Source organism: Ovis canadensis, chromosome 12 (assembly GCF_042477335.2).
Source record: "Ovis canadensis isolate MfBH-ARS-UI-01 breed Bighorn chromosome 12, ARS-UI_OviCan_v2, whole genome shotgun sequence".
Taxonomy (NCBI): Eukaryota; Metazoa; Chordata; class Mammalia; order Artiodactyla; family Bovidae; genus Ovis; species Ovis canadensis.
The window spans coordinates 70,677,671-70,704,137 of record NC_091256.1 but is presented as its reverse complement, the minus strand read 5'-3'; the positions used below and the strand labels follow the sequence as shown (position 1 = coordinate 70,704,137).

Below are 26,467 nucleotides of genomic sequence, written 5' to 3'. Positions count from 1 at the left end.
AATTCATTTATATTAAAATAGGTGATAACTATCTACTTCAAAAGTTATTATGAGAAACAAATGAGAGAGCATATAAAAGCAGTTTGTAAACCACAAGTTACTTCACACACACACACACACACACACACACACGCGCGCGCGCGCGCACCCTGGGTTCTCCCTCTACTGGATTTTGAAAGTAGAGCACAATACTTTGCTTTAGTATTGGCAGAGAAAAATAGTTTAACAAGGGGTTTAGGTTTTACTTGACATATGTACACCTGAAAGGCAAAATATTATGGCTCCGAGTCTTTAAAAATTAATAGAAAGTCAATACTTAGAGGAGACAAATGTCTTTTTAATTTCATAATCTTATCACTTTACCACATAGGGTACAGCAAAGCTGCTTTTCTGTGAAACCAGGATTTTCTATTCAATTGCTGCTTGAGATAAAGTAGTTGCTAAAATGAGTAACTTTACTGTTTGTAATTTATAACTTCAAGGAAGCTAATTCAATAGCTTTCTGCTTTATAGTTAACAATATGTTGCTTGAAAGAACTGTCCTTCCCTGTGATTTGTTACAAGTAACTAATTAATGAGTGCCAATAATGCACTACAAACTAATAATATCCCTAAGAACATACTAAGGAGAGATCTTAGCTCCTAGAAGCATATTGAAAACAACAACTCCTTAGGTAATCTGGGGACCAACTGTAAAGTGAGGAGTTGTAAAAGCAAGAGTTAGTTCATTTCACTGGTGGTGGTGGTAGCTACCGTATCATCAAAGGGACTACGTCCAGTGAATTATAAGAGGGTACAATGGGAACTGGGCATTTCACCCTATTCCTATTTAACTGGTTGAATCTGTTTTTCAACCAATTCCTAATATATATTCCTAGCACTTTGCATGGCCTACAGTACATGCATGCTAAGTTGCTTCAGTCGTGTCCAACTCTTTTTGACTCTATGAACTGTAGCCCACCAGGCTCCTCTGTCCATGGTATTCTCTAGGCAAGAATACTGGAGTGGGTAGTCATGCCCTTCTCCAGGGGGGATCTTCCCAGGGATCAAACCCACATCTCTTACGTCTCCTGCATTGGCAGGTGGATTCTTTACTAGCACCACCTGGGATGCCCCATGGCATATGGTAGGTGGTCAATAAGTTTTGAAAAAATAAATCAGACTAATATAACTACTCTTTGTATTTATGATAAAACCTAGAAAGGGCTGACTAAATCTCTGCAAGGAGATCAAACCAGTCAATCCTAAAGGAGATCAGTCCTGAACATTCATTGGAAGGACTGATGCTGAAGCTGAAGCTGAAATACTTTGGCCATCTGATGCGAAGAACTAACTCACTGGAAAAGACCTCGATGCCGGCAAAGATTGAAGGCAGGAGGAGAAGGGAACAACAGAGGATGAGATGGTTGGATGGCAACACAGACTTGATGGACATGAGTTTGAACAAGCTCCAGGAGTTGGTGATGGATACGGAAGCCTGGTGTGCTGCAGTCCATGGGGTTGCAGAGTCGTACACAACTGAATGATTGAACTGACTGAACTGATTATAAAAACAGAAAAATAATACTGAACAAATAAGAAATAGTTATCTATGCTGGAAGACAATGGAGGTGATTTTTATTTAAAAATTATTTTTATTATAATATATTCTTCATAGGAAAGAACTAAATACTGTCTTTTATATTTATTTTACTGGTCTTATGAATGCTGGTCTTATTTCTTAATTAGACTCTCAACCCTTGAAGCATAGCCCCATATGTCACAGCATTTTTTTTTTGAATGGTAGTGACTATGTCATTGTGCAATGGATGCTCAATAAAATATCATCCATCTACTATTACTTTGGATTTTCTTTAGAATTCATACCAAAGGACAATTTATCACTAGGGAGAAAGATACCCTATGTTTTCCCTCCAATCCTTTGGAAGTACATCAAAGGGTTTTTCCTCAGAGATTGTTCCATCTCCTTTATAAGATAACAAAATTTATTTCCTCTAGTTTATAGTCAAACAAATTGAGAAGAGAGATTGATAAGTTGCTTAGCTATAGCCTTCAGAAGAACATTTTCTCCACTGATGTTCAACAGTGATCATGAAAGATGAAAAAGATAAAATGAAAATGAGCAGGAATTCCTAACAGGAATATCATCCTTCTGAGACAGAGCTTACATAGGGTGTCTCTGGAAAAAATAATTTTGTTTTAGGGCAAAAAGGGCCTGAGAAAGCAGTTTCCATTGATCTTAGTTAGCCTGGCTATGCTTGAGGCTGACTGAGAATAGGCCAGTTCCCTGTTTAGTTACTAGACATAAATAAGACGTGTTACTTTCAACTTCTTCCTAATTTGAAATAATCAGGTTCCCAAAAATGAAGGTCATTTCTCCTATCAACACCAAAGAAAGTGCTGACTAAATCAGCAAACTCTGAGACTCCTAGAAGAGGTTGGTTAGGGGAGGGTTCAGCAAATCCCAAAGTGAAAACTGTAGCATCATTCTAATAGACTTGGCAAATACCTAGCTAAAAAGCATCTTCAAATTTGAATTTCTCAGGTTAGGTAACATACTGTATCTGTAAATAAAGTCTATTATGCACACAGAGTACATAACAGATCAAAAAAGATGAAGAAGAAAATTATTAAAAAGCCAGAAAGTGTCCAAAAATTAAAAGATGGCTTCCTAAAATATTCCTTCTCTGTAGATTGTTCAGCTTCCTACTCAGTGGATGGAGAAGGACTGAAGCTAGTTACACTGTCAACAATGGCCTCTCCTTCGTGCCAAGATACAAATGGAATTTGCATGGGACAAAGCCTCCAATAAGTATAAATGCCTGTAGAACAATCCCCACAAAGAAATCCTCCAGTATTGGGGGAGAGAAGAATTCTCCAGCATAATAATTTGCAAGTAAAATATGTAAAGGAATTTATGTAAAAAATGTGCTGATTGGATAGAACATCAGAGGCTTCATAGGAATGAGATGAGAAAAGCAAGCAGGAAAAGAAAAAAAAAGAACCAAACAACAACAACAACATAAGCTTGAAAGAATAAACCGTCTGCATAGAAAAAGTCAGTGTTAGGGAAAAAAACCAGAAATCTGAGCAATCAAAATACAGCAATTTCCAGTTTAACTGATATGACAGTGGCATTACCAGCAAAGGCACAACCAGAGATGAATATTTAAAGTTGTGCTGGGGCATCTTGCGATGGCTATGCCCCACTTCACGACAATGTAACAGAGACGTTCCCAAGGTCATTAATGGCTATGGCTAGAAAGCATTTTAATTGGTGTCTGAAGACCATTTGCATTTGCTACCTTCCATCCGTCTGGACAGTTTTCTATTCCCACACAGAATCATGTAGTGCTTACATGATCGATGTTAAATTTCCATATAGCAGATATATTATAAATAACAGTTTCAGGTGGTCACACAAAAGGCTATTTAATTTACAGTATCTATAAATAGTCAGTCTGAATCATGGATCCTAGGAACTGATGACAATATGATAAAGCAGAGAAGGGTAAGCATTCTTCTTTTCTGTCTAGGGTTTGAACTAAGTCCAACTTTGCAAAGTAGGCAGAGGGCCCTCTGCCCTGTCTTGCCCCTCTCTGCCAATCTGATATTCTTTACTCCTGCTCTCATCCTCAGGGCCCTCATGTTGCACTTAATGCCCCATGTAGACACTTGCCTCTACACAGTATTCCACCTCTAAAATTACTTTTCTCTTCTCCTCTCAATAAACACTTCAGTTCTCTGAAAGGGCCTGATCTCAACTAGAAGCTAGCGTAAAACCAAGTGTGGAAATTTATTCACAATAAGATGTGAAAGACTGATAGCTTCCTAACACAAATTAAATGTATACATAATATATATACACACACACAAGATATATAGAAAAACATTTTCATTCAAAGAAAGGGAAAAATTATATAATATTTATGTAAATTTTCTTTTTTCCTTTTCTTTAAATGAAAATGTGCATTTAATCAAATGAATTGATGAAATTTTGGGAAATATAACAAAAAAATATGAAAAATTTAAGACTGAAGAAAAAGTATTTCTCAGAAAAGAACTGACCAATTAGGAGGTTTTGCCCAGGAACTTGGCTATCAGAATCTACCTAAGTTTTTCATCCCTTCTTCTACTTCTGTATCCAAGGATTCTGTAAATATTCTACTTTTTTTAAAAAAAACAATAATTATCAAAGAGAGGAGGCAGAAAGAGCCAAATCAGTAAATGCCTATCTATAAAAATGCAAATATATTAAAGAGATACATTGGTGTCTCATTGTAGTCTCCTCTGACCAGTGATTCTGCTGACTAAAGGATTTGTTATAGAACTTGTTTAATCACTTGTTTAATGATTAGTTTTCAAAAAAAATTCAATGAGGCTTTTTAGGAGAAGGTTCTTTTTTAGATGAAAGTAAGATACATATATACGCACTCAGTTCATTTTGAGAGCAAAATATGTCTAGGTGCCTCAAAATGTAATATGTAAGGAAGAAATGATTAAATTCTTAAGAAACCTTTCTGATTTGTGAAGAAAAAAGTTTGATAATCTTATATTAAGTTTAGGTGTGATACTAGCTGGGCTTGTCCATGTAAACAGAGAAAGAATAGATTTGCATAACCATTTAGTGAATACTTGTCAACCACCTGTGTTTCTTTCTATCTTATGACCTCTCTCCTTTACCTTGCCTCTACAGGTGTTCAGTTTATTTTTCTAGTTATTTTCAGGAAAAGACACATGGGACTTGCTATTTCCAGAGGGAACTGGGGTGTGGAGTAGAGAGTAGGTATATCAAACTCTTGGCTCAGAATGCAAAACTTTAGTTTGGAATCTTAAGGGAAAAAAATAAGGAGGATAAATGTGCAGATTCCCAAAACACATCCTAGTTGATCTGGCCTGTAGATTTCACATCTTAAGTTTCTAACCATTCACTCAGCATCACAGATCTGTGCTTGGTGCTGAGAGGTAGCTCAGCTGCTTGAAGAGATGGAAAGGCTCCTGGGTGTTGAGTCAGGCTACATTCTGCTACCTTACCTAGCCAGAAACCTCCCAAACATTTCATTTCCTCTTTCCATTAAAAGGTTGCAAAAGATTGTTTTAGGTCGAAACCCTGTTAGTGACTGCATTTCCCAGTGATGTATGGACAGAGAACCGAGGACACAGCGGGACCAAGCGGCAGGCAGTCCCGCTCTGGCGCTCATCCCTACCTGCTGGGTCTGCTGCCTCTGGATGGCTCTCACTTTGGGGACCGGGCTCTCTCTGGAGGAAGAGGACTGCTGTCGGGACCGGCTTCCGTTCTGCAGGGGCTCGGCCACCAGAGCCGCCGATGCCACCGACATGCTCCCGGTGCTCCGCAGGGAGGCGCTGTGCGGCAGGGACGGCGGGGCTTTGGCTCGGGCGCCCAGCCCCGCTGGGTCCGTCTTCCGGAGCTGGGTCTGCCCCGTGCTGTTCTGCCGCGGCAGGGCGAGAGGTATGTGTCTGTCGGGCATGGTGTGGCGTCTGGAGAAGTCCTCACTCTGCGTGCTCCGTTTGGTGAAGTCCTCCATGCTGCTGTTGCTGGGTCCGCTGAGTTTGAAGTCTTCACTGTTACTTTGGCTCCTGGAACTGGCAGTGCTTAAGTTCTCCAAACTGGAGTCCACAGAGGCCTTTGGCATTGCGGGAATGGGGTTACTGAGGTGATAGACAGGGTTCTGGAAGGACAGGGGCTGGAGGCTGCCTGGCTGGTTCAAGGCTGGGTGCAGGGGCCTTCGCACTTGGGGTGCACTCTGGGGGGTGCTCTGGGTCTCCCGCAGTTGCTTGATGCTGGCCACCTGAGTTATGGAGAGCTGGCTTCCGGTCAAGCGCATGGGCACGTCGAGCATCACAGACGGATGCTCCGCTTGGGCGGCGTGCGACTCCTGAAGGTCCATGAGGGAGATGCTGCGGCCATTGGGGAGGCTACTTTCCTTTTCATCCTTTTCCGAATAAGTCATGCTCTGGGAGGAGGCTTGCTGGACCAGCAATAATGTTTTCCCTCTGAAATAACTGTCTGTGTTGTCCTGGCTTGGGGATTTTAGTTTGTGCAAATCACTGTGAAAAAGGAAAGGACCCTTCATTACTCCTGAGGCAAATTTAACAGGTAAGATTTCCTCAACTCAGGCATATAAACTCCTCAGAAAGCTCACAGGCCTGGTGAGCCTTCCTTACTAGTTTCTAAGCCCAGATTTCATCATCACAATACTCAGAATAAGACCCAACATTTTCAGTTTTTCTCCAAAGGTGGGGGATAACACTGTGTAGACCACCTCCATCCCCATCTTAGATTTTTACTAGAATTCCAATCATTTCTTAGTTAGGTTTTAAACTACCCGAGGTATTCCAATTCATAGTTAATTGGTTCTGTCTAACCCTTCCAGAAGCCCTCAGTGTACAACCAAAGGATCCCTACTACAGGCACAGGTCTCGCCAACACAGAAAACAAAGTCTAAGCATTAACATTGTATCCACCTGTCCAGCTGACACAGCCATTTCTAAATTGACTTCAACTGAGGTTCTCAGATCTCTGAGTGCTACAATACATGAAAATACCAATTTCATAGAGCCCTTAGTCTTCTATTAGGCAGGACATTTTTTTTTTTTTTTCTTTTAGGACATATGTTTTTATAAGTCACTCAGTCTTGTCTGACACTATAGCCTGCCAGGCTTCTCTGTCCATGGGATTCTCCAGGCAAGAACACTGGAGAGGGTAGCCATTCTCTTCTCCAGGGGATCTTCCTGATCCAGGGATCGAACCTGGGACTCCTGCATTGCAGGCAGATTCTTTACCGTCTGAGCCACCAGAAAAGCCCAGGCTTTTTTATTTAAATAAGTTTCTTTGAATATAACTCTACAATATCATTTTAGGAGAAAAGTATCCTAGATTATGTGTATTATTATGACAAACAATTGGATTTATCTCAGAAGATTCTTTTCAATTGCTCATGACTTTAAAGCTGTACATTCAACAACGAAGTTCAATAGATTTCCCCACAAATCTCTAAACATCATCTCTCTCTGAGGTAAGCAGTTCCAGTTCTTTCCTAAGTTCATACCTGTCAGTAGGGTCTTCAAATATTTTCTGCAGCCCAGAGGAGAGGCTTCCACTGACATTTGGACTGGAGTTATGCTCAGTGAAGCGTCTCAGTTGCTGTTGTATTGGTGTAGGATTAGTCAGAGATTTAGTAATATCAGCAAGAACACGAGGGAGAGGTCCCAATTTTGCCACGGTCGCCTGTAGGAAGGAATTTTCACCCTAGTTGGATAATAAGCATTGCGATATCCACCACAGATTGTTTTTGGGACAACGATGCCATTGATGGAGGGGTGGAGGTTGGAGGGAAGGGTAGGTGTTTGCGTATGGGAGTGGCAGGTTGACAATGCATTGTTATGGAGCAGCAGAACCATGGCGTCGAGATGAATGGAGGAGGCGAAACAAGGTGCAGCAGACATTGAGGAAAGAAAGGAAACAGAAATTAGGGTTATGCAAATAAAAATGAAAAGACATGCTCAAAACAACCAGACTATTGCCATTCCAACCAAAATAGGCATGCAAAGCAAACTAAATCTTTGGGAGGCTGGTAGATCAAGGTAGGGGAAGGGAGGGGAAGAACCAAACACCTTCTAACCAAAAAGGAATTTAGGACTAGAGGGCTGGCTAGTGTGATGAAACTTCCAAAGACAAGGGATCATGTGAGGAAAGAAATGCATGCCAGCATACAAGAAGGTGATGCATTCAGGGGTCCAGAGCACTGCAGGCCACACAGTTGATAACTATCATCCTCTAGTCATTTAACCTTGGGAAAGTTGACCTACTGCCAAACTGAATTTGCATCAGCAAGACAATGTTTTTGTTTAAACGGCAAAATCAGGTAAACTCTATGAGATATGCTGGATCCCAAGACCAAACAGATTAATTAAAAAGGAGAAAGTGTGTTTACACAGTAAAGCCTGTTAAGAAGACTTTGCCCCTGAATAAACCAGGTTGATTTCACAGATATTATAACTGTATCCGCAGCCCACTGATGGTGTTATTCAGTGAAGAATAACCTTTTACAACTTGCTTTATCCATCTCAATCATTTTTTTCCTTTGGGGAATTCTCATTCTCATGGGGGCTTATGGGAATCCTTAACCATTAGATGGTTTTATATGGCTGCCTCTGGGTTTTCCTTGTCTCCTCAACAGTCAGCAGACTCTTCAGATGCCAAAGGCCATCTGAAGAATGTCTTTACTCGTTCGATTCTCTTGAGCCGATATTCAAGGAATTCACCCTTAGCATAGCTGCAACTTAAAATCTAATGGGTCCATGAGAATAAGAAACAGTATTACTTTATAAATGTGTTAGTACTAGTGGATACCCTACCATTTATATTTCCTTAGGAAAGTGGTCTTTTTTAATAGGTTTTACTCCCCTCTTCCCCATTTTATTGGTGTGTCATTTTTAAAGATAATGGAAATGGAGGAAAACAAATTATTACAGAAAAATAATTTTAATAACTTTGTTTTCTGAAGTTATTCTAACATACCACCACAGATACTTATAAAGTACCTGTGGCAAACAAAAGCATCAATGAATAATTATTGTGATAAACCTAGCCAAAATATGTTAGACTATTTTCCATAATAAATTCTATTCTTTTTTGCAAAATTCCAGAAGGAAGAAAATGATTGACAGGTATATATTTAGTTATTAATATGGTATATAATTTTTAGCTTATAGTCAGAAAATAAAGGATTAAAATGATCATTTTCTATATTAATTCACATCTGCAGAGGAAAAAAATAATGATTTTCAGATCCCATATAACTCTATAGACAACAATAATTATATGAAACCCTCTGACTTGCATGATAAAATAAATCTCATGATTAGTCACTTAAACACGATAGTCTCAGTATTTTTTTAAGTTCACACTTTTGTTAGAAATTACTATACGAGGTTTCGTCTCATTCTACACTCCATGAATAATGCACCACACATCAATATTCAATATTAGTTTCTAGGAAAACACACACATATTTATAGAAATATATACCCCATTAATCAAGGTAACTACTTTAAAATAAATGTTAATAATTTCATGGCTTTCTACATTTTCCTGGTTGGTTAGGACACATATTTCACTCAGAAATAATAACAATTTCCTTCCAGACTTCTAGGTCAAAAGGTTGCTTTCAAATAGCAGAAAGCATGAACGCGATCACTCCGTAGACACTCTCCAGAATTCATGTGGCTTAGGGTACTCTACCTCCCATCTCCCATTGCCCTTCCAGCCTACTTTACCTTATCAAGTTGGGAAACTACTTCCCACAGTAAGGAATGCAAAACTGAAAGCTCTCGGCCCAGATCAATGTAACCATCAAAGCCTGGGGTGTTTGAGATGGTGTCTGGATTAGAGATCTCCAAAAGAAAGCGCTTCATTCCACCCCATTCATGTTCTAAAAAATCATTCATGAATGCCATGTATTCCTCTTTGTTACCAAATCTGAAGTAGAGGGAGAGAAAATGAGAAAGAACATATTCAGGAAAAGAGATGTGACCATTTTGAACTGACTTTACACAGAGCTATACTTTTTTTTTTAGGGAGGTGACTAACTTATTATCTGTAAGTGATAAGTATTAAAACATACTTTCTTAATATTACATTAATACTCAAAAACTTTGAATGGCTTTCTATTCTTTATAGGGTAAAGACAAAGTGCTTTTTCCCTGGTATTTAAAGCCAGTATAAACATTCGTTATCAGTATAAACCTCAGTATCACTAGCTTCTTCAAAGTCTCCCAAATATAGTATACTTCTTTTCTTCTCCAAACCCTGGCTAAAGCTGTTTATTTCTACTAGAGAATTTCCTCTCTTCCTTGTCTGTCTAGGTTCTAGCTATCTTCTGGGCCTGGCTTAAATCCAAAGAACATGTTCTAAAATAAACTAGCAACAATTTTTATAAGAATTAGATCAAATATGGGTAAACATAGATTCCTCTGTTGGCATATATGTAGTGCACACAAAGTTAAACTTGTGCACTTTCAAAGAACCACAGGCTAGAAAACAATGTGTTTCTAATTTCTTCCTTCAATATATTGCTACTAGAAACATACTTAAGCTTCAATATTGAGAACATTTGGGATCAATTCTGCCAGTGTGAACTGCTTCTCTGTGATTTCTTAAAATTATTTCCTATAAACTATAAAAATTATACAAACTTAAGAAAAATTTGAAAACAGTGAAAAGTATAAAGAAAAAAGGATAGCTGTACCAACTCTACCACCCAAACATATCTGCTCTTCATAGTTCAGCGCATTTCTTCTCCAGCTGCTTGTTCCTAACTTCTTTTTGAAAAAGTTTAAAACTACAGAAAATTTCAACGAATATACAGTGTAAACCCATAAGCCATTTACCTACGTTAACCAACCGTTCACATTTTGCCAAGTCTGTTTTCACCTTCTCTCTTTTTTTGATTGAACCATTTTAAACTAAGTTGCAGACATAACCCCTAACTAAGTTCATTAGTGCCTACTTCTCTAGAATAATGAATAACTCTTACACATACCAATGCCATTATCACACTGAAACTTTAAGAAGACGTTATTTATAAATCATCTCATATAGAGTTCCTATTTCACCAGTTGTTCCCAAAATGATTTTAATAATTTTTTTTCCAATTCAGATCCAAACACTGCCTTGTCTCTTTTATCCAGAATCGTCCCCACTTCGTCTTTTCCATTTTTCATATTGACTTTTTTGAAGGGGTCAGGCCAATTCCTTCCCAACTTTCTTATATTTAGGTTTTTGCAATATCATATTGGGGGATAAAAACATATACACCATTTGGTGTCCTATCTCTTTTTTTGGCTATCTCTTTTCTGTCCTCTCTCTTTTTTAAAATAGCACTTTTCATTTACTATAATTATATCTTTATCATTTTCCATACTATTCATAAACACATTTTGTAGTAGCTGCATATATTCCATTGGATGCATGGATTACTTAACTATTCCTCTACAAAGTGAATATTCAAAGTGATGTCAATCTTTTTGCTGTCTTTAATAACATCACGATGAAAATCATGTAACATGAGTGATGAGGTGCCCCATGCTCATCTAAAGGTTAGGCCTCATGTACTTTTAAGTGACGTTTTTAGAAAGTGGTTACGGTAGCTCCGCCTACTTGGCAAAGTTGGCCAGGTTCTGGATGACCTTGGCAATGAGAGTCAGGGTCCGAGATGTGCGGTCATCAGGATACTCCTGCATGAGGTTGAAGAGACTGGGAGACATGATGGCCGGGCACAGAAAACGGAGAAACAGCGAGGCGCTGATGAGCCGCTCGCTGATGTCTTGCTTGCCGCGGTTCAGGCACTGCTGCTTCCAGGATGCAAACACTTCTTTCAGCTCGCGAGGAAAAACACTGGGGAAGAAAGAAAGACCAAAGGTAAAAGTACTAGAACCCATAAAAGCCCGGGTGGATCCCACTGTGGCCCCACAGAGTCAGACTATGAGGAGGGAATAATAGAGAGAACTCCACTGATTCACGGCTGAGAGGTGATGGACAAATCATAGACATCCAGGTGGAGACCAGAAACCTGATGTTGTAAATCTCAGGAACTAGTGTAAACTAGGTTTTGCAAAGTGGGAAGATGGGATGCAGCTCCTGACTAACCCATTTGGTTTACTCTAGCTCAGTGTAATCTCTCTACAGACCGCTCATCACAAGTCTTCTAAAATTTCATCGACTGCTGGTGAGAATAGTGATCAGAACGCATCTGTTTGACACTAGTAAATATGTTTTAAAAATTCTTAAAGTACTTTTGGTATTCGAGGATGTGGTGTTAATATTCTGGGGAAAGATTACATTTATGTGGATAGTTCAGGGGGACTTCTTACAATATAGGTTTAGATTTTAGACAAAACTGTATTAGGGAAACTTTTAACTTCTCTTCCTTTGGTTGGGAAATCACAGTTAACACTGTGATAACTTTCATATGGAAAAAAGTCAAGTTCCATAAGCAGGGAATGAAGCACTGATAGCGGCTCACCAGTAAGAGTTGATGATCTTGCAGAAAGCCAGCTCACAGCACATTTTCAGGTTGCTCTGATGGTCCAGAAGTTCACTGGATGAACATTTGCTGGGATCGACTTCACAGTTTTCATCTGACTCATACAAAGCTTTGATGAACTCCCCTATTTGAAGAAGAGAAGATGATGGATCGGATAACTATAAATAGTGTTTTCCTGAATAGCACAAAAGAATTTAGGATTTCTGTACTAAAATGTGTAATAGGAACTCTTTCTGGTGCCTGACACGGAGGGCACAAGACTGTTCAGAAAAGGTTATTGCTTTGGAATCTAAGATTTACCACCTCCTACATGTCATGTTTATTTTCCTTATCCTGGAAGTGGAAAAACAGCACTCATCAACACTGTCATCATGATATTTATAAAAAGAATAATGAAACTACTTTAAAAAGTGCTACAACTTTACATCTTTTATCTGAAACCACAAATATATTTAATTAGCAGGAACTCATTAAAGACCTCTCTACCTTTTGAATAATGTGGTTACTATTTTAGAAGAATAAATACCCCAGGTCTGAATAAATAGCCCACCTATGCTTTTAAGGGCTAATACTGGTGCCAAACTGAGTGCCAAACTCAGATTCAAGTAAGGGTTTCTAGGTCCACCTCTCCTAATGGGGATAGTAATTCAACATAGCACACAGCACAGCATCTCTTTATATAATTTGGATGTTTTTCCAAATAAATTTAGTTTAGATGCCCTGTTCATATATCTTATCCTTTGTAGAGATATGCCCAGTATTTCCTGAAAGAGCAAATCTTTACCTAATCTGTTTATCCTCCTTTATGAACCATACCTTGTATCTGTTCTGTTCTATGCTTCGTGCTATTTTGTGCTTACTTGTTCATACACTTGCCTCATCTTCGGGATGAATACCACTGAAGATCAGGGACTGGGTTCTATTCAAGTTCAAATCCCAAGCCTATGAAATAGCTCCCAAAGAATTGTTGCTGCTGCTGCTGTTAAGTCGCTTCAGTCGTGTCCGAATCTGTGCAACCCCATAGACGGCAGCCCACCAGGCTCCTCCATCCCTGGGATTCTCCAGGCAAGAACACTGGAGTGGGTTGCCATTTCCTTCTCCAATGTGTGAAAGTGAAAAGTGAAAGTGAAGTTGCTCAGTCATGTCCGACTCTTCGTGACCCCATGGACTGCAGCCTACCAGGCTCCTCCGTCCATGGGATTCTCCAGGCAAGAGTACTGGAGTGGGTCGCCATTGCCTTCTCTTCTAAAGCATTGCAGGAGCTCAAAAAATAGTTGTCAGAGATGGTAGTATGATTTTCTTTTTTTTAATACGTCTTTATGAAAAAGGAGTAGATCTTTCAAAGCTCCTTCCAAATCTGCTCATAGTAACTGAAGTTCAGGCTAGTTACTAATAGATATCATGGAAGTGAACAGTAATTTCTACAAAAAAATTAAGAAGCAGAAGCAATAACAAAGAGTATTTTCTATCAAAATGGCTAGTACTAAGGTAAATGAAAGATTAAAAAAAATAGCTGTGATAAGAGGATGAGAAGTGATTATTTGGAAGTAAAATGCTTGGAGGACAGAAATTTAAATGATGCACAGAAAAGAAAGCGGTGCAGAGAAAAATTAAAGGCTGTGCAACCAGACAGATCTAGGGTCAAATCCTGGACTCATCACTTAACCAACTGTGGGCGGCCTGAAAATTTACTTAACTGGTCTGAGTTTCGGGTGCCTTATTTGGGAAATAGTGTTAAGAACTCCAATCTGCTGGAGCTGTGGTGAGGAACAGGGCATGAAAAGTGTCTAATATGGTGCCTGGGTACTTAGTAGGGGCCCGCACAGTAAGTGTTATGTACACACTTTGTAGTTTTAAAATAACTTTTCATCATGTGAAAAAAACCAAAGTTAGTAAAAAGGCTTTTAAATTGTTTACCAGCTCTCACAAGATTTCTACTGAACACGTTCTCAGTGTCACCTGAGAGGCTCTGTGCGCCCACAGATTTCACCTCATTTAAAGAGTACTGGAATTTAAAACTAAGTCATCAATGTCAAATACTTGATGTAAAAATCAATCTGCCTCTAAATTTGTGTCATTAATATTCAGCTTAATGAGCTGTACCTATTCTGGGGAAATAATACTAATAATAACTTGTGAATTTTGAGAGTATTTTTCTCTTTTCCTTCAAAAAAAGAACCAAGTAAATAACTCAAGGGTCTGGAAGTAAATTGATTGTCTAAAGTTTTTTTCCTTTTACCTGATTATATTTAAAATCCTCTGAAATTGAGAAAACTCTTTTCACTTTTGAAACTATAACCTATGTGTCTGATAGTGTGGAAAGTACCACATTGAAAAGTGAACTTTTATAGGTCTGCACCTAGAGGCTGTTTAGCTGATCACAGATTATTGAGACAGATTTAATCCTTTCACGTCTGCTCTCTGGCCTTGGCAGGGTAGGGCGGGGTGGAGGGTGGGGTGGAACGGGACAATTAGGGACAAAGAGGAAGGGTGTTTAAATGTTTAAATTTGAGTTTGTCAGAGGTTAAAGCGTCTGCCTGTAATGCAGGAGACCTGGGTTCGATCCCTGGGTTGGGAAGATCCCCTGGAGAAGGAAATGGCAACCCACTCCAGTATTCTTGCCTGGAGAATCCCATGGACAGAGGAGCCTGGTGGGCTACAGTCCACGGGATTGCAAAGAGTCAGACATGACTGAGCGACTTTACTTTCACTTTCTTTCTACAACATTCTGTAATATTTCATTATCTCATTACTATCTAGCACCCAAATTTCATGTGTCGAAATAAGCCAATAGGTACGGACATATTATTGTTAAAAGGAAATTTGCCTCTGCCATCAATGGTGAAAATCAGGCCATTTTAGAGCCTTTTCTGTATGTCACAGAAGATGGTGTTTCCTGTGTGTCACAGGACATCCACACGAAATCTGATTTCAATTAGAAAAGTAAAAGGGGTTAATGGATGAAAGATTTAACTCTAACTGAGGCAGAGTCTATGCTACCAACATTAATGTTCTTAATCAAGATAAATGAACACTGGCTAAAAAGCAGGCAGATATTCTTTAATTTGATTGGCAACTTTTAACTCAGTTTTCTCTAAGCATTCTTCAGGCAGTCTGCAAATAACATCTTTTTTTTTTTTTTTTTTTTTTGCCCAAAGTGTATGAAATACAGTAAAACTTGAATTATTCAGAGTGCTCAGCTGTACTTATTAATGTGATTTTTTGGTTTTACTAAGACTTCACTGTGAAGTCTTTTTATTTAAAACTTACCATGAAGTCTTATTTAATTGTATGATTAGAGGTTCCTGTTGTAGCAAGTACAGTATCCTATGATGAAAAAAACAATCTTTCTAAGGGAACTGAAATTTTTGCACTTCTTCAGGGTTACTTTTGGAAAATCACTTATTACTATTTTGAACCATATAAAATAAGTCTTAATTTACACTGGTGCTAAGACATATTCTGTAAACTGTTTTCAAAACAGAATTTGTCATAAAAAAATAAAATACAGGAGAAAAATTACCTATCAAGAATTTAGGATTAAAAGGCTAACTAGAAATATGGGGAGTTAGATGGAGAGAAGAGAGCAGCATCTCTGTCCTGAAGAAGCTTACTAATTAATTTTGCTTGTGTCTTGGAAGCAGCAGTAATTTTTACCACCCTGGCCCTTGCTCTTGGGTTACAAAAATGATAATAGAGATCTTTGTGGGGTTACGTGAATTTCTTCCCCTGCTCACTGAATTTTCATATCTCAATGAGCCAATCAGATATTTAATTATTAACTGTTCTATCAAAGGACTTGTCTCTCCTTTTCACTTCAGGAATTATTTCATTTGGAAATCCTGGAAACATTGAATGGTGGCATATGAATATTTAAGCAGTAGATGGTCAACAAATATCTACCTCTTTATCTCCCCAGAATAGAGAATACTGTTTGAGATGCATCATTATTGCTTTTTATAAGGTGGTGCAAATCATTAAAGCAAACTATTATATATAATTCATGATATGACTGTAATAAGCTTTTTACGTAAGACTGATTCTGTACCTTTCCTAATGTCAATGAAAGTCCCTTTTTGCCATTCTTCTAAATTCCCATTAGATCTTAAACTAAAGCATATAACTTAAAAAAAAAATGAAGATAGGAAGCAGGAGAAGAAAAAATTTTCTTCTCCAGAGTAGGAACTGACTGCTACTACAGTGAGTCCAGCACTCACAGTCCAACACAGTGTTTACCTGCTGTTTCTCAAGCAGTCATGCACTTTTCACCTCCTGTGACCTGGCTCCTGAGAACAATCCCAGGCATCACTAATGAGCAAAACCAACAGCCATGTTTCTCTTTGAATCTTCACCTTCCTTAATCGCTGACTCTCTTAATGCTTTTTTCCTCTTGGTGTCTAAGACTCTTTTCCTTCCTCTTCTTTGTTTTTGGCATGGGCATGCACACTTCCTCTATCTCCGACCCCTTCTCTCATTCCTCTGCTTCCTTCTACACCATAAGCCAGGAACACTGTAGGATCTGTCTTTGGCCCTATTCTCTTCTTCCTGTGATCTGGTAGTTTCACTGATTCCCTCCCACATGGGTAACTTAGTCCTAAACTTCCACCAGCCAGCTAGACAGAAGTCTTGGGATGTTCTACCTAGAACCCCTGGGACTTCCCACTTGAACTTCAAGTTAAATACATGTGAAGTGAAATATCATTTCTCATTCTTCCGAGCGTACTCCTTTTATGTTCTCTTTCTGTTAAGAATCTCATCATCTTTCTTGTCACTTGCAAAGGCCCCAAATTCACTGTAATATTTGATCTCCTCCCCTACCACACCCTGCCCCATTCCCACAAACTGAAGAGTTGCCAAGTCCTATTACCTCACTGGTGATTACCTCATTCAGTCTTATTTCTTGCCTTCAACACACACCTGTCTACTCTTGACAGTCACATGTGACTATTGAGCACTTGAAATGTGGCTACTGCATAACTGACCATGCAATAAATGTAGATAAAATACACATAATTTCAAAAAGCATGAAAAAAGTAAAGTATTTTGTTCATATTTCTTATATTGATGATATATTAAATAATATTTGGATATACTGGTTTGAATAAAATGTTATTAGAATTAAATTTACCTGTTTCTCTTGCCCCTTTTTAATACTGTGACTACTAGAAAGTATAAATTACATGTGATTCACATTAAGTTTCTTTAGGACAATGCTGTTCTACATTCTGTATGAAGCACTGGGGACATAAAGATAATGACAATGTTCTTTAAGGAACTCACGCCTGCTTTATCATAACGTACATTGAAGTGCCAAGCACAGTGCCTTACTCTAGTGGTAACACCTGAAGTTTATAACCAAACATGGAGCTGTAAGTGGGTGACCCAGTCAGTAAGAACCACTGATTGGAGAAAACTCAGTTGTCATGAAAAATTCTGTAGGTCTTGAAGGCAGAAACTGGGAGTCGTGGGAACTGGCAGGACTTTCTCCGTTCCTGATGCATTATCAGCAAACTAAAATGGACTGGAATGGCTGAATTTAACTCAGATGACCATTATATGTACTATTGCAGGCAGGAATCCCCCAGAAGAAATGGAGTAGCCATCATGGTCAACAGGAGAGTCCGAAATGCAGTACTTGGATGCAATCTCAAAAACAACAGAATGATCTCTGTTCATCTCCAAGGCAAACCATTCAATATCACAGTTATCCAAGTCTATGTCCCAACCAGTAACGCTGAAGAAACTGAAGTTCAACAGTTTTATGAAGACCTACAAGACCTTTTAGAACTAACACCCAAAAAAGATGTCCTTTTCATTATAGGGGACTGGAATGCAAAAATAGGAAGTCAAGAAACACCTGGAATAACAGGCAAATCTGGCCTTGGAATGTGGAATGAAGCAGGGCAAAGACTAATAGAGTTTTGCCAAGAAAATGCACTGGTCATAGCAAACACCCTCTTCCAACAACACAAGAGAAGACTCTACACATGGACATCACCAGATGGTGAACACTGAAATCAGATTAATTATATTCTTTGCAGTCAGAGATGGAGAAGCTCTATACAGTCAGCAAAAACAAGACAGGGAGCTGATTGTGGCTCAGATCATGAACTCCTTATTACCAAATTCAGACTCAAATTGAAGAAAAAAGGGAAAACCGCTAGACCATTCAGCTATGACCTAAATCAAATCCCTTATGATTATACAGTAGAAGTGAGAAATAGATTTAAGGGCCTAGATCTGATTGATAGAGTGCCTGATGAACTATGGAATGAGGTTCGTGACACTGTACAGGAGACAGGGATCAAGACCATCCCCATGGAAAAGAAATGCAAAAAAGCAAAATGGCTGTCTGGGGAGGCCTTACAAATAGCTGTGAAAAGAAGAGAGGTGAAAAACAAAGGAGAAAAGGAAAGATATAAGCATCTGAATACAGAGTTCCAAAGAATAGCAAGAAGAGATAAGAAAGCCTTCTTCAGCAATCAGTGCAAAGAAATAGAGGAAAAGAACAGAATGGGAAAGACTAGAGACCTCTTCAAGAAAATTAGAGATACCAAGGGAACATTTCATGCAAAGATGGGCTCGATAAAGGACAGAAATGGTATGGACCTAACAGAAGCAGAAGATATTAAGAAGAGGTGGCAAGAATACACGGAAGAACTGTACAAAAAACATCTTCACGACCCAGATAATCATGATGATGTGATCACTAATCTAGAGCCAGACATCTTGGAAAGTGAAATCAAGTGGGCCTTAGAAAGCATCACTACGAACAAAGCTAGTGGAGGTGATGGAATTCCAGTTGAGCTATTTCAAATCCTGAAAGATGATGCTGTGAAAGTGCTGCATTCAATATGCCAGCAAGTTTGGAAAACTCAGCAGTGGCCACAGGACTGGAAAAGGTCAGTTTTCATTCCAATTCCAAAGAAAGGCAATGCCAAAGAATGCTCAAACTACCGCACAATTGTACTCATCTCACATGCTAGTAAAGTAATGCTCAAAATTCTCCAAGCCAGGCTTCAGCAATATGTGAACCGTGAACTTCCTGATGTTCAAGCTGGTTTTCGAAAAGGCAGAGGAACCAGAGATCAAATTGCCAACATCTGCTGGATCATGGAAAAAGCAAGCGAGTTCCAGAAAAACATCTATTTCTGCTTTATTGACTATGCCAAAGCCTTTGACTGTGTGGATCACAATAAACTGTGGAAAATTCTGAAAGAGATGGGAATACCAGACCACCTAACCTGCCTCTTGAGAAATCTGTATGCAGGTCAGGAAGCAACAGTTAGAACTGGACATGGAACAACAGACTGGTTCCAAATAGGAAAAGGAGTACGTCAAGGTTGTATATTGTCACCCTGCTTATTTAACTTCTATGCAGAGTACATCATGAGAAATGCTGGACTGGAAGAAACACAAGCTGGAATCAAGATTGCTGGGAGAAATATCAATAACCTCAGATACGCAGATGACACCAAGAGGAACTAAAAAGCCTCTTGATGAAAGTGAAAGAGGAGAGTGAAAAAGTTGGCTTGAAGCTCAGCATTCAGAAAATGAAGATCATGGCATCCGGTCCCATCACTTCATGGGAAATAGATGGGGAAACAGTGTCAGACTATTTTTTGGGGCTCCCAAATCACTGCAGATGGTGACTGCAGCCATGAAATTAAAAGACGCTTACCCCTTGGAAGAAAAGTTATGACCAACCTAGATAGCATATTCAAAAGCAGAGACATTACTTTGCCGACTAAGGTCCGTCTAGTCAAGGCTATGGTTTTTCCTGTGGTCATGTATGGATGTGAGAGTTGGACTGTGAAGAAGGCTGAGCGCCAAAGAATTGATGCATTTGAACTGTGGTGTTGGAGAAGACTCTTGAGAGTCCCTTGGACTGCAAGGAGATCCAACCAGTCCATTCTGAAGGAGATCAACCCTGGGATTTCTTTGGAAGGAATGATGCTAAAGCTGAAGCTCCAGTACTTTGGCCACCTGATGCGAAGCGTTAACTTATTGGAAAAGACTCTGATTATGGGAGGGATTGGAAGCAGGAGGAGAAGAGGACGACCAAGGATGAGATGGCTGGATGGCATCACGGACTCGATGGATGTGAGTCTGAGTGAACTCCGGGAGTTGGTGATGGACAGGGAGGCCTGGTGTGCTGCGATTCATGGGGTTGCAAACAGTTGGACACGACTGAGCAACTGAACTGAATCGACTGAACTGATGCATGATAACAAATGTTAACACTTTCAAAACTTAGGTAATGTATTTATTGGGTTGGCCAAAAAGTCTGTTGTCGTTTTTCCATAAGATGGTATGGAAAAACCCAAATGAACCTTTTGGCCAACCCTATATATCATGATGTAAATACCCAAGACTTCAGAGGAAACAGATCAACTAGATGTAACATCTCATTACTAACATCACTGTATGTCTCAGAATCTCAGGAACTTGAGGGCATGGGGGTAGCTGCCTGTGCTCATGAGTTTTCTCATGGTACATGGCAGATCTTCTATTCCTCCCCTGGTGAGTACTGCAGACACTTCCTACAATTGAAACTCCAATTTTAACACTTTAATCAGTAGGAACTAAATAACGTTCAGAATTTGAGTTCCAGTTGGTTGTTTCGTGAGGGTGAAATAACCTAAAAATCAAAAGAGAAAGAATAGAGATGTTTTCCTTCTCCATACCCAGTGCATCGTGAAGATACTGTTGTCCCACTAACTTGAGGTATTCCTCAATGGATTTGGTGGCAATGGTGTTCTCTCTGAAGATCAAGACATCATGTTCTCCACAACGATCCACCTCAGACATCACCAAGTCCGTCAGAAAATCCTGGTAGAATAATGTTCAATCAGGCAGAAAGCAACTGAATGTGAATAAATACTACATGTTAGGAGAGACTGATGAAATGTCAGACATTCTGGGAATGCTGCTTTAAAACTAAATCTACCAGATTCATTTGAAGGGAAAAGGTCAGCCAGCATAAAACTTGAAGTGTTACCAACTTACCAACCTTACGTTAAAAATTCCTTCAAAGGTTTTTCATTGCATCGGATAAGCACTATCATCCTGCATGTGGCCTGCAAGCCTCTAACACACAACGTTGTCTGTTCACCACAGAGTGTTTTGCAAATGCTGTTCTCAGTGCTGCTTCACTCCCACCCTTGCTCCGCCTCCATTTCTATGGAGTTAATTCCTTGGATCCTTTGGATTTTAGTTTGCTCCTCGTTTCCTCAGTGAAGCCTTGTCTGACCAACACTGCCTTGAACTCCATTAGTCAGGACCCCTTAATCCACATTCTTGTGGCACCATGCATCTTTTTACAAATCTGCACTTCTCACTGTAATCACACATTTCTGTAATTATTTTACTAATATCTGTTTTCCCCAGAGACTGTGAGCCCCATGAGACCAAAGACAGTGTCTATTTTTGTTCAGCTCTATATTTCAGCATTTAACAGTTTCTGACACATATTAGGTGTTCAGTATAAAATAGTTACAAATTGGTCCATAGTATCAACATGAAATTTCTTAAACTAAACATCTAAACTCATTTGCTATGTGAATTATGTATGTATATATCTCCAGCCATCCATTCATCCATCCGTCTACTCATCCATACTGAAGGAAGGCATAAGGAGAAATGAAGCCCTTAAGAAATAGCTGCTTCATTTCTCAACAGTCTTAAGCGTTCATTATTCAATTTGAAATCTGATAATGTCATATATTTTGAATAGTATATATTTACTGGATATTTCAAAGTGTCCAAAATAAAAAACAGAGGGAATATGCTGATTTATTTTAAAATTAAGTATTTTAATATTAATGAGGTTCACCCTGGGATTTTTTTCATCAGGGTAAAAGAGTTGTAGACTTAGGAATCACTACTAAAACTCTTATGCTCAGGGACAGGAAGCAACCTGGGGGTGATGCTAACACTCTGCATCTTGACTGCTGTGGTTTCCACAGTACATAAACTGTCAAAACTCATTGAATTTTTCCCTTTAAATAGATTTGGTTTATAATATGTAAATTGTACCTCAATAAAGCTGTTAAAAAATCCTACATATATCCTTGAACCTCAAGCAAATGAAGCACAAAAAGAACATATCCATACAATTTCAAAGATGAGACTCAAAATTTCAATGATTTCTTTTAAAACCAGAAAGCTCAAAATTATCACTAATAAATTCAACCACTAAAAGGACAATCAATAGGAAGGCAATTAAATAAGGAACTAAATATTGAATATATTGATATATTCTGATATGTATCAATAAATGTTAAAAATACTTTACTGTTCGGTTCTAAATAATTCTAGCTGTGAACTCCTCTAGATCTAAAATACAATTTTACCATGACCAATTTGCATATAATATAATGCAGACTTTAGCCTAGTTCAGTGAACATGCCTTGCAGAGGTGATAATTACCACAGTTCAGGCTAATCAAGGACTCTATCAATTGTTTAGTGTTCTTCATACAATTAGTGTATTTCTCTTTCTATCTTTCTAGATTTTTACTTTTATCCATGATGAACTGAGGTAAGGCTATTATGAGACAGCTAACAATAACATCCCTTGGTATTTTAATTCTAAATTCAGACATTAATCTCATGAAGACTCTTGCTAGTGACCAACCTGATTCAGGAATACTTCCTTCTGTGACTAGGTGATATATATAGTCATCAGTCAATCTTAATTTAAAATATAGTGTGGAATAAAACAATCACACAACACACTTTGGAACTAAACAGAAATAATCTTGTACACAATGGGATTATTAGACCAGTCCTGCCATTTATTTTGTTCGGCGATAAAGAGCTAGCGGTACTATCTATATTTCGTGCAAATAAACTTTAAATAAATACTTCTTAGATTCTTCATTTTACTTCTTTAATTTTATCATCTCCACTTTTTCTGAATCTAAGAACCAATAATAGGTTTCCTTTCTGGGCAATGCAACCTCCCTTTCTACTTACCTTGGCCCTTCCAGTGCTTTGAAGAATGTGCACTAAGGCACAGGCTAGTTCTTCTTTATTTCTCACACTGATTACTGGTTCAAGAACAGAACATAACATGGTATAGTTACTGGTGACAAATTCTGCAAACTCTTTGTATTGCTCCATAGGCAGAATGGTGATGGTTTGGAAACGTGATTTAATTCGAATAGAAGGTCCTCCTGTCTTTCCTTTGTTGGGTGTAGGTGTACTCACTGGGTACCACTTTTCTACAAACTGGCGACCAGTCACACTGGCAGTGGGGATGTTGACTAGCCCTACATAATTATTCTTGTCTTTTTTCTTCTTTTTTTCCACATCTTTATAAATGTGAACTGTGATGCTATGAAGAGGTGGAAGGCTGTAGAACTCAAAATGTTCACCCCAGAAAATATTGTCTGCTTTGGTCTTGCTGGTTGTACGAGCAAAGAGGGTATCATCAAGGCACAGTTCACAGAAATATTTCTTTTTAGGGGCAAGGTCCTTGGCTTCAATAATCCATAAACGGAGAACATTTTCAGCTCGTCTACAATTGTCCTATAAAAAGTAACAAAGTTGTGTTTGAGAGCCAAAATCCCAGAAAGACAACATTTTCCTCTTAAAGTAAGTGATACTATGTACTTCATTAAGGGCAGTCATAAAATAATGAAGGGGATTGCTATCTCATCATTCAAGATAACAGCAAGCCCTTAGAGAGCCACAAACATTCTATTTCACTTGGGTTAAAGAAATAACATCCCGTAATGGAAATTCTCGTATAGCCAGTCTTATGTCAACTGGATTAGCTTTCTGCAAATAAGATAGAGGTATGTAAGCAATTACGAAATCTGTGTTCTAGTCCCATTTCTATTGTGTATTGTACTCCGGTCTCACTTAGTCAAGTAACTTCTCTGAGTCTTCTTATCCACACTGATAAAATCATGATACTATCTGCAGTAAGATCATTCTGAGCACAAAATAATGAAACACGTTTGTGTTTAAAAATTCTATAAAATTTAGGGTATTATTAATATTACTGCGTTTCCCTTCAATCAACTTACTGCTTATAGAGTTATACAGTTTTTTGGACATTCAAAGCCACTCTTACCTTATTTGGTTGAACTGTCCTACGAAGGTTTTCCATCCACTTATCTCTCTCGGAAGCAGAGTTACAACTGAAGCATTTACTTCCACTTAAGTAGGTAACCTTCAACATAAAGATAAGAGATAAGGAAAAGGAAACCTAGGGCTTGGGGGCTCTATCTTCCTAGGTGTGTATCAAAGAGTTAGGGATATGCTATGAACCCAAATGATACTACACGGTAACCAAAATGATATTTGCTGGTTTTGTGATAGCTATGTGTGCACCTACATTGACTTTTTGCTTTGTTATCTACTTAGCGTCTATACTCCTCTCCAGGTAAGGACAAAGGTCACTGAGAATTCAGCTTAAGAACTGAAAACTGGCCTACAGTTTAGAAAGAACAAACCTGAAAACCTCTAATTAAATTAATACCTTTAAAAATTACCTGCAAATAAATATTCTCAATTCTGAGTGAGTTAATAAAAATATAACTAAAAAGGGAAGAAGATCTCTAACAGCTTATTTCTTGGGACTGCCTTCACATTATAATATTACAGAAGGCTACTACATGAAATTGAAAAGAGTTCAGTTCAGTTCAGTTCAGTCGCTCAGTCGTGTCCGACTCTTTGTGACCCCATGAATCGTAGCACGTCAGGCCTCCCTGTCCATCACCAACTCCCAGAGTTCACTCAGACTCGCATCCATTGAGTTAGTGATGCCATCCAGCAATCTCATCCTCTGTCATCACCTTCTCCTCCTGCCCCCTAACCCTCCCAGCATCAAAGTCTTTTCCAGTGAGTCAACTCTTCGCATGAGGTGGCCAAAGTACTGGAGTTTCAGCTTTAGCATCATTCCCTCCAAAGAAATCCCAGGGTTGATCTCCTTCAGAATGGACTGGTTGTACCTCCTTGCAGTCCAAGGGACTCTCAAGAGTCTTCTCCAATGCCACAGTTCAAAAGCATCAATTCTTCAGTGCTCAGCCTTCTTCACAGTCCAACTCTCACATCCATACCTGACTACTGGAAAAACCATAGCCTTGTTAGTAGTGTTGAAATATCAATAACCTCAGATATGCAGATGATACCACCCTTATGGCAGAAAGTGAAGAGGAACTAAAAAGCCTCTTGATGAAAGTGAAAGAGGAGAGTGAAAAAGTTGGCTTAAAGCTCAGCATTCAGAAAATGAAGATCATGGCATCCGGTCCCATCACTTCATGGGAAATAGATGGGGAAACAGTGGAAACAGTGTCAGACTTTATTTTTCTGGGCTCCAAAATCACTGCAGATGGTGACTGCAGCCATGACATTAAAAGACGCTTCCTCCTTGGAAGAAAAGTTATGACCAACCTAGATGGCATATTCAAAAGCAGAGACATTACTTTGCCGACTAAGGTCCGTCTAGTCAAGGCTATGGTTTTTCCTGTGGTCATGTATGGATGTGAGAGTTGGACGGTGAAGAAAGCTGAGTGCCGAAGAATTGATGCATTTGAACTGTGGTGTTGGAGAAGACTCCTGAGAGTCCCTTGGACTGCAAGGAGATCCAACCAGTCCATTCTGAAGGAGATCAGCCCTGGGTGTTAATTGGAAGGAATGATGCTGAAGCTGAAACTCCAGTACTTTGGCCACCTCATGCGAAGAGTTGACTCATTGGAAAAGACTGTGATGCTGGGAGGGATTGGGGGCAGGAGGAGAAGGGGACGACCCAGGATGAGATGGCTGCATGGCATCACGGACTCGATGGACGTGAGTCTGAGTGAACTCCAGGAGTTGGTGATGGACAGGGAGGCCTGGTGTGCTGCGATTCATGGGGTTGCAAAGAGTCGGACACGACTGAGCAACTGAACTGAACTGAGTAGTGTTGAATTAATTACTCTGGAACCCATTTCTCTTCTATTAGGCAACCAGTCTGTTGATTTCCAGTCATTAGGTTAGTTTGAATATTATTATCAATGTCCTTTAAAAATGAAGTATGTTGTCTCTATGTCTAGAACCTACCACCTGTCTCGGCATACAGTCTGTTGAACTGATTTCCACAAATATGGCAAACTTTAAGAGACTTTTATAGAAAAGAACACCAATAAATGACCTGTCCAAATTGCTAACATGGCTCACATAGTAACTTACTCTCAGTTTATAACCCAGTGAATTAGATCAGATGTTACATTCTGTCTAATATGGTAGCTACTAACAACAGGTGGCTAGTGAGCACCTGAAAAACAACTAGTCCAAACTGAGATGTGCGGTTAAGTGTAAAACACACGTCAGATTCTAAAGACTTAGTTTAAAAAAAAGAAGGTGAACAGTTGATCATTTTATTTTAGCTACATGTTGGAAATGGTA

General features: G+C 39.0%; 1 protein-coding gene across 10 annotated transcripts in view; it reads right to left on the bottom strand.

The window, feature by feature from the left end:
* The window catches only part of RASAL2 (RAS protein activator like 2), a 394,454-nt gene that overhangs the window by 17,079 nt on the left and 350,908 nt on the right, over positions 1 to 26,467 (bottom strand). For 5 of the 10 annotated variants that reach the window (XM_069546154.1, XM_069546149.1, XM_069546152.1 and 2 more), the window contains 8 exons: positions 24,153 to 24,251; positions 23,048 to 23,602; positions 20,756 to 20,900; positions 12,048 to 12,192; positions 11,183 to 11,419; positions 9,301 to 9,502; positions 7,071 to 7,270; positions 5,208 to 6,069 (listed from right to left, as the gene is read on the bottom strand). In XM_069546154.1, coding sequence (XP_069402255.1) covers positions 5,208 to 6,069; positions 7,071 to 7,270; positions 9,301 to 9,502; positions 11,183 to 11,419; positions 12,048 to 12,192; positions 20,756 to 20,900; positions 23,048 to 23,602; positions 24,153 to 24,251 — 2,445 coding nt within the window. The remainder of the gene's footprint in view (positions 1 to 5,207; positions 6,070 to 7,070; positions 7,271 to 9,300; positions 9,503 to 11,182; positions 11,420 to 12,047; positions 12,193 to 20,755; positions 20,901 to 23,047; positions 23,603 to 24,152; positions 24,252 to 26,467) is intronic. The other 5 variants (XM_069546155.1, XM_069546151.1, XM_069546153.1 and 2 more) reach the window with 1 other exon arrangement.